This window comes from Octopus bimaculoides, chromosome 15 (assembly GCF_001194135.2).
Source record: "Octopus bimaculoides isolate UCB-OBI-ISO-001 chromosome 15, ASM119413v2, whole genome shotgun sequence".
Classification (NCBI taxonomy): Eukaryota; Metazoa; Mollusca; class Cephalopoda; order Octopoda; family Octopodidae; genus Octopus; species Octopus bimaculoides.
In genome coordinates, this window is record NC_068995.1 from 26,210,573 (window position 1) to 26,221,319 (window position 10,747).

Below are 10,747 nucleotides of genomic sequence, written 5' to 3' on the forward strand. Positions count from 1 at the left end.
AGGTCCCTGTCATTCGTCGACGAGATTGTCTGCAGGAGGGTGTCATAAAATCGGTCTTTCTGTTCGTCAGGATGCCTGGACTGAGGGGCATAGGCCGAGATAATGGTTGCTAACCCATGGTGAAGGACTAATCTAATCTTAAGTATTCTATCGCACTCTCTAACTACCTCGATTACCTTATCCACCCATTTTTCTGCAAGAAGTATACCCACGCCCCCGTCTGTGTTTCCTGCCCAGAAAATCTTGTACCTGTGTTCTTTACCTGTGAGTAACCTAGCGGAACCTCCTATCCATCTTAATTCTTGGAGGCAGCAGATATCGACACATCTCCGTTCAAGCATCTCAACAATTTCACCAGACCTACCTTTCAGTGTGCCGACGTTAAGAGTGCCAACCCTGAGGGTGTGGGAGGTATGGGCCCGTGAAACCCTGGGGTGGGGAACAGCAGCGTCATGTTCCTGAAAAGAAAGCTCGCATTTTGCAGAATTCATAACAATTGGTAGCATTCATTTCAGCCAGCATCTACTACACTATCGTATTTTGCACCATATGATCTCTACCTTACATAGGGGATAAACCCTAAGTGGGGGTGGGGGGAATGGTGAGAAGTATTTAGAAGTGTTCATGGGAGACAGTCAAGAACTTATGGTACTGGTGAGGAAGATAAGAAATACCGGTACTGGTGGAGAAGATAGGAACTTCCGGTACTGGAGTAGAAGATAGGAACTTCCGGTACTGGTGGAGGGGGTGGGAGGGCGGATGCACCAATGCCATGCCATTGCTGATAGGTATTTTGGTCGAGTGGGGGGAATTGGGGTGAGTGCACTAATTTTATAGACCTGGCGATGCAAGGGGTCAATCGAAAGAGGGAGGAGAAGAGAGATAGAGAGCTAGGGAGTGGGATCGAGAGAGACATAGGAAAGCAGATATCGAAAGAGACAGAGTAAAGCAGAGAGGGAGCACGAGGGAGGTAGAGAAATATTTTGGGGGGATTTCTGTCGCCTAGACACAGTAAATATTGAATGGTAGAAATATAGGATTGAGAAATAAGGGTTTTCGGCCAGCTGGGCTTCTTTCAGTTTCCATCTACTAAATCCACTCACAAGGCTTTGATCAGCCCGAGGCTATAGTAGAAGATGCCATGCAGTGGGACTGAATGTGAAACTATGTGGTTGGGAAGCAAACTTCTTACCACAGTACCATATCTGACACACACACACACACACATACACACACATATATTGGGTTGGCAACTAAGTTCCCGCCGTTTTTTTTTTTTTTTTTTAAAAGGTAAAATAAAAAATAACAACTAATTAATCAATAATGTATTCACCCTTGTTGTTTACAACTTCTTCCCAACGTTCAACAAGATTTTCAATACCTCGTTGGTAGAAATCACCCAATTTCGACTCGAAAAATTGATCCAACCAAGCTCTCAATTCTGCATCAGAATTGAACGAAACTCCGCGCATAGCATTTGAAAGAGATCAAAAGATGTGGAGATCCACTGGTGCCAAATCAGGAGAGTACAGTGGGTGTGGCAGCACTTCCCAGCCACGCATTTGAATAGCTTCCTTGGTCATATTGGCGATATGAGAGCGGGCGTTGTCATGCAGCAGAAAAACTCCATGCTGCCAATTAGGTCTTTTCTCTTGAATAGCTGTGTTGAGTTGTTCCATCTGTTGAACATAGATTTCCATGTTAACCGTTTGATTCCGTTCAAGCAATTCGTAATGGATAATCCTTTCCCAGTCCCACCATACGCACAACATCGTTTTACGCGCGATGTTGCTTGTTTACTGAGGCTAAGCTATTCTTTACGCTGTTTCATATTGATGTACAGGCACCATTTTTTGTTGCCTGTAATGATTCAGTAAAGAAATCGTTGCTTGTGTCCATGAGTTGAGCAGTGACGAGCAAGCAAACCAGCGGAGATTGTGACTCATTGATTTTTGTTGTTGTCACTTAAAGCATGCGGAACCCATGCTCCATACTTCTGAACCGTTCCCATCAAGTGAAGATGCTTCTCTATAGCAGTGTGGGAGCATTCCATTTTCTCTGCCACTTCCCTTGTCATTTGACAAGAATTTTCGTGCAAAAGTTGGTTTAATCGCTCGTCATCAAACTCAACTGGAGGTCAAAATTTCCATTTTTGAACTTGGCATACCAATCATGAGCAGTTCTTTCAGCTATGGCACCCTCTCCATACACAGCACAAATGTCACGAGCAGCTCTTGCGGGCTTAAAACCTTGATTAAAACCAAAAAGAAGGAGGTGCCAAAAATGCTCGTTTTTCCTAATTTGATATTCCATTTTAATGATCTGAAAATAAACAAAAATTAACTAAAATTAACTAGAAAAAAAAAATAAATAAATTCCCAAAGGATTCAAAAATAGAATTTGCGAAAAAGAATAGATTCCAAAATTTAAAAATGCAATAAATTCCAAAATTTAAAAAAACAGCGGGAACTTAGTTTCCAATCCAATGTACATATATATATATATACATATATTATTCAATTAAAATACAGAGTATTTTAAATGAATAATATATAGTCTATTTACTAATTATTTCTTCTCACTAGACCACTGGTAGTAAATAAAATCTCTAAAAATTTTTTTTTTGCTACCCTATGATTTATTAATAATATATATATATATATATATATATATATATATATAATCGTTTTGAGAAAGAAGATTGATTTCAAATTCTCTCACAGTGTAGACGTTTGGACTTAGAAGTGCTCAAGAGTAACTTGAGACGAAAGATATAAATATGTAATGTGAAGAAACAAAATTGGAGTCATGTTTGCGGATTGAATTACGATGTTTTTTGTTTCTTCACATTACATATCATCATCATCATCGCTTAACGTCCGCTTACCATGCTAGCATGGGTTGGACGATTTGACTCGGGAGTGGTGAAACCAGATGGCTACACCAGGCTCCAATCTGATTTGGCAGAGTTTCTATAGCTGGATGCTATACCTACTTTCAGCTATACCTACTTTCCTCAGTGACAACCAAATTAATGAGCATAATACCCAGTCAAGTGCTTTCTCTGAATCAATGAAAACCAGGTATAGCAGTTTATTCTTAGCCAGGTATTTCTCCTGTAGCTGCCTCACTAGGAAGATTGCATCTATAGTGCCTGTCATGAATCAATTGGGCCATAACTTTTTCCATGATCTTCATAACTTGGTCTAATAGTTTGATTCCTCTACAGTTGCTTCTAAGGTATCTCCTTTGCCTTTGTAGCAGTTTACAATGACACTGCTAAATCAGTCATTCAGTGTAACACCTTCCACTTGCATCCTACTCCCCCAGATATTTTGAGCATCTCTGTAACTATCCCTGAAGAGCTCATAGCTTTTCCCCTCTTTATGTCCTTGATTACTTTATCTACCACACTTCTATAAACTGAAATTGCTGATCCCTCGATTGGGTCAGCATAGGGTAATTCCTATTTAACCTATGCATTCTTCATGTTCAGCAGCCTTTCATAATAGCACTTCCTTTTGTTCCATATCATCATCATGTCTTATTTGCCTTCATCATTCTAAATACACTTGTCACCAATAACATCTCGGTTCTCTTTCACACATTGTCTCACAATCCTGAACCCCTCATGTTGCAGGTTCAGACGATCATGTACAAATCTTTTCTTTTATACTTTACACTTAATGAAATACACCAAACGCCTAGATGTCCTTCTAGCCATTTAATAATGCTCCTTACAACCACCCTTCCATGTTTTCCAAGCTGATCTCTTAGCCTTAGCTGCCCTATCAACCTTATGAATCCAACACCATGTTACTCTTGACTTGGCTCGGATCTTCCTTTAGCCACATGCCTAATGTGTAGCCCTAAGCAGATTATTTCATAGAAATTTCAGATTAAAAATAAATATACAGACAGTTGATAAAATTAGCTTTAACTCTTTATACATGTCATCTAGTAGAAATATAAAAAAAAAAAATTTCACAAGACAAAATTTAATAAGAATAGTGAAAGTAAATAGTGAATATTCATGATCAACATCTCTAAACTATCCATAATGCATCATAAAACATAATGAAACAAATTAAATGAATTCAAATTTGAAATAAAAATGAAACTCAAAATATTTGAAGTAAAACTTTATTTTCAAATAACTATCAATACATTGATAACAACAAATTGGTAATTATTATTTCACTATTGAATATTGTCAAGAATTAATTGTGTACTGGAGTTGGTTGTAGTGCCCGGTATTTTTCCATTTCTGTTTCAATATCATAAAATGTCATAGGATTATGTTCAAAATATTCTTTACATTTGAAAGAGGCATTGTCAATATCTTCTGCCAAAACTAAAATTAAAAAAAAAAGAAATCTTCTAAACCAAAAGGATTACCTTAAACATAAACATTAAGCAAATTATACAACTAAAAGAGATTACCTGCACAGAAAAACTCTTGAGCCAACAAAGGTGCCTCTACTTATTCAACCTGCTAGAGACAGCAGTTAAATATTACTTAAATCATACCTTGCCATCTCAAATAAGGGGACACATTAGATGATGTAGTCCTAAGAAGACAAGATAGTTACACCATTAATCATTGATCTCGTTAATCAGAGCTGAATTAGAGTTATTCAACAACAGCTAAGATATTAAAACTTAACTCAAGATTCAATGAATGATTGTTTTTTTGTTTTTCGTTTGTTTTTTTTTTATCAGGAGGGAAGATATTGCCTGTGACCTTTTACAAAGCATCCAAGACTAGTGGAAAAGAAGGAGAAAGTCATCCACAAACTAAAAACCTAGCCCAGTGGATTGAAACAGAATGGGCTCCACTAAAGGCAACCAAGGTGCTAGGTGGTGGTGTTAAATCAGGCAATAGATTAAGTCTACCACCAAAATGGATTTGAACTCTAAATGGAAACATTCTTACTGTTCTCCTGATCCACTGCCCTAGATCAGTACATTTTTAACAACTCTAGAAGGATGAGCAGCAAAATTAACTTCAGACCACAGAAAGTAACAAATATCATAAGGTTGTTCTATCTGACTCTACCAATTCTCCATCTAAAGTTGGATTCAATTTCACTTTGTTTCAACTCTCACAAATACTAAAGATACAAGTCAAACACAACTCAGCAGACATTAAAACATGTTAAAATCTCTCTCTCTTTCCCATCTGATACAAACAAACAAAACATACATTACTACAAAAATGGTCTGCTGAATTAAAAATTACATCCAAGAATCCCAAGGAGTTTATGCTTCCAAATTCCAAGTTCCCCTTATTGTTACAAATATAGAATTCTTCACTGACCACATGGTATGAGACAATCATTCCATTTATTTCTGGTTACAAATTCAAATCTGTTTATGCTCGAATTCTTTGGGAAATTATATTCATCACACATTTGACAACAGTTAAAGAGCAATTGTAAACTTACACTTAGGAATGCCTTACAAAATAAGGCATTCCTAACAAAATGAGATCAGCCTATGAACTTTATAGCTGATTCTGTATTTGGATCGGCTGAAAAGTTCATAGGCTGACCAAGATACTCTCATCAAATGTGACCAAATGACGTTTATTTTTCAACATAGTCCCAACACTTCCATCGGTGTTGCAGTGCTTGGATTCCATTGGTGAAGAAGCCTTCATATTATTTGTAGAAAAAGTCATCAACAGCAGATATGACATCATCACTGCAATACTGTTTCCCAACCAAGTATTTTCTTATGTTGGGGAACAGATAATAGTCAGATAGGGCCAAATCAGAAGAATAAGAATGATGATCAACCAGTTCTAAGCCACAATCACACACAGCAGCTATTGAAACCAAGGACTTATGTGCTACAGCATTGTCCTGGTGAAACAAGGTCCCTTTCATCAGTTTTACTGGGCATTTGATCTTGATAACTTTTCTGAACTGCCTCAGTAAGGTGGCATCATCATCATCATCATCATCATCATCGTTTAACGTCCGCTTTCTATGCTAGCATGGGTTGGATGATTTGACTGAGGACTGGTGAAACCAGATGGCTACACCAGGCTCCAATCTGATTGGGCAGAGTTTCTACAGCTGGATGCCCTTCCTAACGCCAACCACTCAGAGTGTAGTGGGTGCTTTTACGTGCCACCGGCACGAAGGCCAGTAAGGCGGTACTGGCAACGGCCACGCTCAAAATGGTGTATTTTACGTGCCACCCACACAGGAGCCAGTTCGGTGGCACTGGCAACGATCTCGCTTGAATGTCTTTACACATGCCATGGCACTTGTGGCATAATATTCTCTATTAATTGTTTGGCCCTTTTCAAAATAGCAAACACTTTCGCATCCCAAAAAACTGAGGTCATCACCTTCCCAGCAGATGAAACAACCTTGGCCTTCTTTGGAGCAGATGAGGAAGGGTGTTCTACTACATGGAGTGTCTCTTTCTCCCTGGCTCAAATTCATTAACCCAACACTTACCTTTGGTTAAGAAACATTCAAGGAAACCAGCCAGATATGCTTCAAACAATGTCAGATTTTCCCATAACATGATCAACCTGGTGCACTTTTCACCAGATATCAGAAGACAGCAGCCAGCAAGTAGAAACTTCATCATGCCAAGTTCATTGTACAGAATATTCTCAACTCTTTCACATATATTAATAGCATTGGCTATTTGATTTATAGTCAATCACTTATCATCCATCACCATATAGTGAACATGATCAATATTTTCCTTAGTGGTGGCAGTTGCAAGACGTCCAAACATTGGATCGCTTTTGCACTATTGCACTGAAGCAACATCTAATGAAGCAACCATGTGCTTGGGGGCTAAAGCCTTTTTCTGCAGTTACTTGACAAACCACAATGCCAAATTTTGTCCATTTTCAAGAGAAATCAATACTAGTTACTTTTGAAGTCTTCTTTGAACTGTCAGATGTCAGTGTACCTGGAAAGAAACAAAGTGGTTATTAATAAGAAGAGTTGAAATTAATGCATGTAAGATTTCACAGATTTCCTTCATAGTCAGCCTATGAACTTTTCAGCTCACCCTTGTGTGTAAATACTTTCTTTGAATTTCCTACATTTATCAATAAAATTATATAATATTACCTTGCTGTTTAACTCTTATGCCAAACCATCTAATCCATGCCTCAGTAGGGTTCTGTATATTTGGTTTTCTCTGTACTTACTTCAATACTAGAGTTTTGCTCCAGCAGGTTTGGCTGGAATTTTTACAAAACTTTCAACACTGAAAAAAAATAATAATTCAATTCGCTCTGCATCCAAAAAATTTTAATGTTTGCTCACCTTGGGAGTCAGGTGCATCATCTGTAGGTGCATCATGTGTAGGGGCATCATTTGTAGGTACATCTTTTCTAGGTACATCTTTTGTAACACTTTCAGAAGAAATTTTATCACAAAATGCCTATAAAAAAAAAAAACATTAAACAAAACCTTTTTTAAACGTTATCTAAGGCTTTAGTTTAACTTACTTTTTTTCTTTTTATAGGATTTACACAAGATCTAGAGGTCAAAAATTGCTATTTCTCCCTCTATTATTACACTTCATTAGAAAATGACATGATATCCCATGTCTTTCAATGCACTCAGCCTTGTTGCACTTTTTAACCTAAAATATATTCATTCCTAAATGTTGGTATTAAACTTTAAACTTTCCAATTGTGTGGAGTGGGGGTGATTCAATTTGTAGTTGCTTTAATTAGACCTACTACTTAAGTAGTAACATATTTTATTAATCCCAATAAAAGGTGAAGTCAATATCCACAGGATTTGAACTGAGAAGGTAAAGGGATGCAACTAGATACTGCTTGTACTTATAATTCAGTCCAACCTTATCACATAATATGAACTCATCCTGAAAATTGCTTTGCCAGTGGAAATTCAATAGTGAAGACTGACCTCATGATGTTGAGTTTCATGAAGGAAATGACAAAAGATCAAGATGAATGGTAATTCACTGTGCTCGAGAAGACCCACCCATAACCTATTTTAGAGCCTTTGCATATTTGTCTCCATAATTCAAGAAAGCTAAGTTACTCTTTTAGTCCTTATTGATACTGACAGTGACTGATGATGCATAACCTAAAGGTTACTATATTTACTGTTATGAAATTAGCAAGGAGAAAAAAACAAGTATTTTTTTAGCAAAGTCCACTTTTGTCAAGGGAAGGAAATGGATATCTATAACCAGTGATAGAAAATTATGATGTAAAAATTTTTATGTTTTTTAAATATCCAAGTGATACACTGCAAACAATGATCACCTAAGTGATGAAGTTAAAATATTTACCAAAAATAATATACAAGGGTGGGCTGAAAAGTTCATAGGTTGACTATGAAGGAGTGATGCTACAGCAGTGAAATTTTGCATGCATTAATTTCAACTCTTCTTACCAATAACTGCATTGTTTCTTTCCAGGTAAACTGACATCTCACTGTTCAAAGAAGACTTTAAAAGTAACTAGTAGCAACTTCACTTGAAAATGGGCAAAATTTGGCACCGTGATGTTATCAAGTCCCTGCAGAAAAGGGCTTTAGCCCCAACGGAAATTCATGCTGACATGGTTGCTATGTTAGGGGATGACACTCCAGCTTTATCAACAGCGCAAAAATGGGTTGCTGAATTTAAGAGAGGAAGATGTAGCGTTGAAGATGACCCAACGTCTGGATGTCCTGCCACCACCGTGGAAAACATTGAACTTTTCAGACGACACACACATTAATATTTAAAGTAGTGTCACTGAAAGTTATCTTTTACAAAATATTCTGTTTTTAACAAACATAAAATTACTATAATTTTATGTAGAAAATCCTACTCCAAAATTTATGTTCGCTTCATCCTTACCAAACAAAATCTCATCACCGAATGAGAAAAGATGTACACAGGGGAGACAACTCATACAATTATCGCTCGTTCTCACTGACTTTGACTTTCAAAGTCAAACTTTTAAATCTTGTGCCAATTCATTTATCCTTTAATTGTTTAAATCATAAGACTATAGCCATGCTGGGACAACGCCTTGAAGAATTTTAGCCGAACGAATCGAGCCCAGTACTTTTTTTAAGCTTGGTACTTATTCTGTCGGTATCTTTTACCGAACTGCTATGTTACGGGGACGTAAACACACCGACACCATTGTCAAGCAGTGGTCGGCATTAAGGTAAATATTTCGTAAAAACCTGTGGAAAAAATTATTTCATATTGAGGTACGAACTTAATGAAACATTTACCAAAGTCACATTCGTGAGCGTTTGAAGGGTATGAAGCAGTAAACTGGGAAGAGACACTTGCTGAAGGTGAACAACTATATATTGCAAAACATATTAGCGGTTGCTGGGCATACTAGAAATACCAGCTATGTTACCCTGAGATACATTCATGAAAATGTTAATTTGAAAGCATTTTATGTCGGCAAGTCGAGGTGAAAAGGCTACGAAAACTTTTAATTACACTTTTCTAAGCAATTATTTCTAAAGGAACAAGGTATAGCAACGAGAGAACAAATTCTTACAGATACGTGAGGCACGAAAGAAAACACACAAAAAAAAAATTACGAGGGGTTATATGGGGTCCTTAAACCAGAATTCCAGCTTGATAGAGGATAAAGTTGAAAGAAAGTATTTTAATATTGGCGGCGATGTCATTTCTAATAAACACAAACAGTTTTCGCGACACTGCTTCCACGCACCCACTACAATATGCAGTTTCTTTCTACTTATTGATAAGTTATGATTTTAGAAGGTTATTTTCAACTAAGAAACTCGTTGAAATTTGAACATTAAAGAAATGAAAACAATAAATTTACCCGTATCGGAAATTTGATTTGCTTTGATCTGCTTAACAGAAGAGGAGCTACTTTTTCAATCCAAGCCATATTTAACTCTGAACGAATTGTTTTCTGAGTAACCTCTCTTTAGTCTGATTACTTCCAAACCTTCACACTTGAGGGCAGTACAATCAACCGGATGTCATTTCTGTAAGCATGCGTACAGTTACAGTACACTGTTACATCCTTTCTAAATTGCAATCATGGCCGATCAGGTAGGTTTCACAAATTCCAGTCGAAAATTCATTCGTTTTAAATAGTATTATATTATGGACTTCGATTTATATTTTGTATTTTCGTTTTCTTAAAGTAGTTTATTACTTAGAAAGTTTTTATCTGATATATTTATAAAGATTTTAATGAATTCACTTCAATCTGTGCTTTTCTCGTAAAACACGTGATGGTAAATGGTGTTAAATGGTCTAGAAAACTACACGTTCGTCATTTATGCAGAAAAAAATAGTCAATTTTTGAAGTTTACCAAAGTTAAAGGAATTGGAAATGTAAAGGAGACTTCGTTTTATGGTTGTGGCGCTTCTTATAAACTGAAACTGACTTTATCCACGTGTTCATTAAAATAATGCTAAATCGGTCTAAGTTCATCATCCGTTTGTACACATAACTTTGAAGTAGACCCTAATATTATCCGTTGATTGAAAAAGAATTTGATTTTCTTACATTTTATTAAGCAAATTTTTTTTTAAATATTGAACGGCATTCCTAAAGAATAGAGTCGGAAATTATGTCAATATAAAGAACACTCCCCAGGCTGGGGGGTTTTTTGTTCTCGGGAGAGGATCTTTATAGTGACCAAATTATCTTTTACGCTAAATAACCTTAATTTCTTAGGATGCGGATGTAAAGAGAAAAATAGTCTCCCTGTAAAATTACAGAAGAGCGAGT

At 36.7% G+C, this 10,747-nt stretch overlaps 2 protein-coding genes across 3 annotated transcripts in view; one reads left to right on the top strand and one right to left on the bottom strand.

Annotated features, from left to right (window-relative positions):
* Positions 1–4,129: 4,129 nt before the first annotated feature.
* Positions 4,130–9,957, bottom strand: LOC106883869 (uncharacterized). 2 transcript variants are annotated; one of them, XM_014935005.2, is made up of 3 exons: positions 9,824–9,957; positions 7,305–7,422; positions 4,130–4,354 (listed from the first exon to the last, which is right to left on the bottom strand). In XM_014935005.2, the coding sequence occupies exons 1-3, from the start codon at positions 9,890–9,892 to the stop codon at positions 4,221–4,223; spliced, it is 321 nt and encodes a 106-aa protein (XP_014790491.1). In that variant the 5' UTR covers positions 9,893–9,957; the 3' UTR covers positions 4,130–4,220. The 2 variants fall into 2 exon arrangements, with proteins under 2 accessions (XP_014790491.1, XP_014790492.1); XM_014935006.2 differs by lacking the exon at positions 9,824–9,957 and adding an exon at positions 8,412–8,814.
* Positions 9,958–9,964: 7 nt separating this feature from the next.
* LOC106883868 (40S ribosomal protein S11) overlaps positions 9,965–10,747 on the top strand; it is a 5,724-nt gene continuing 4,941 nt past the window's right edge. Inside the window, exon 1 of the mRNA XM_014935004.2 lies at positions 9,965–10,059. Coding sequence (XP_014790490.1) covers positions 10,048–10,059 — 12 coding nt within the window. The 5' untranslated portion in view covers positions 9,965–10,047. The remainder of the gene's footprint in view (positions 10,060–10,747) is intronic.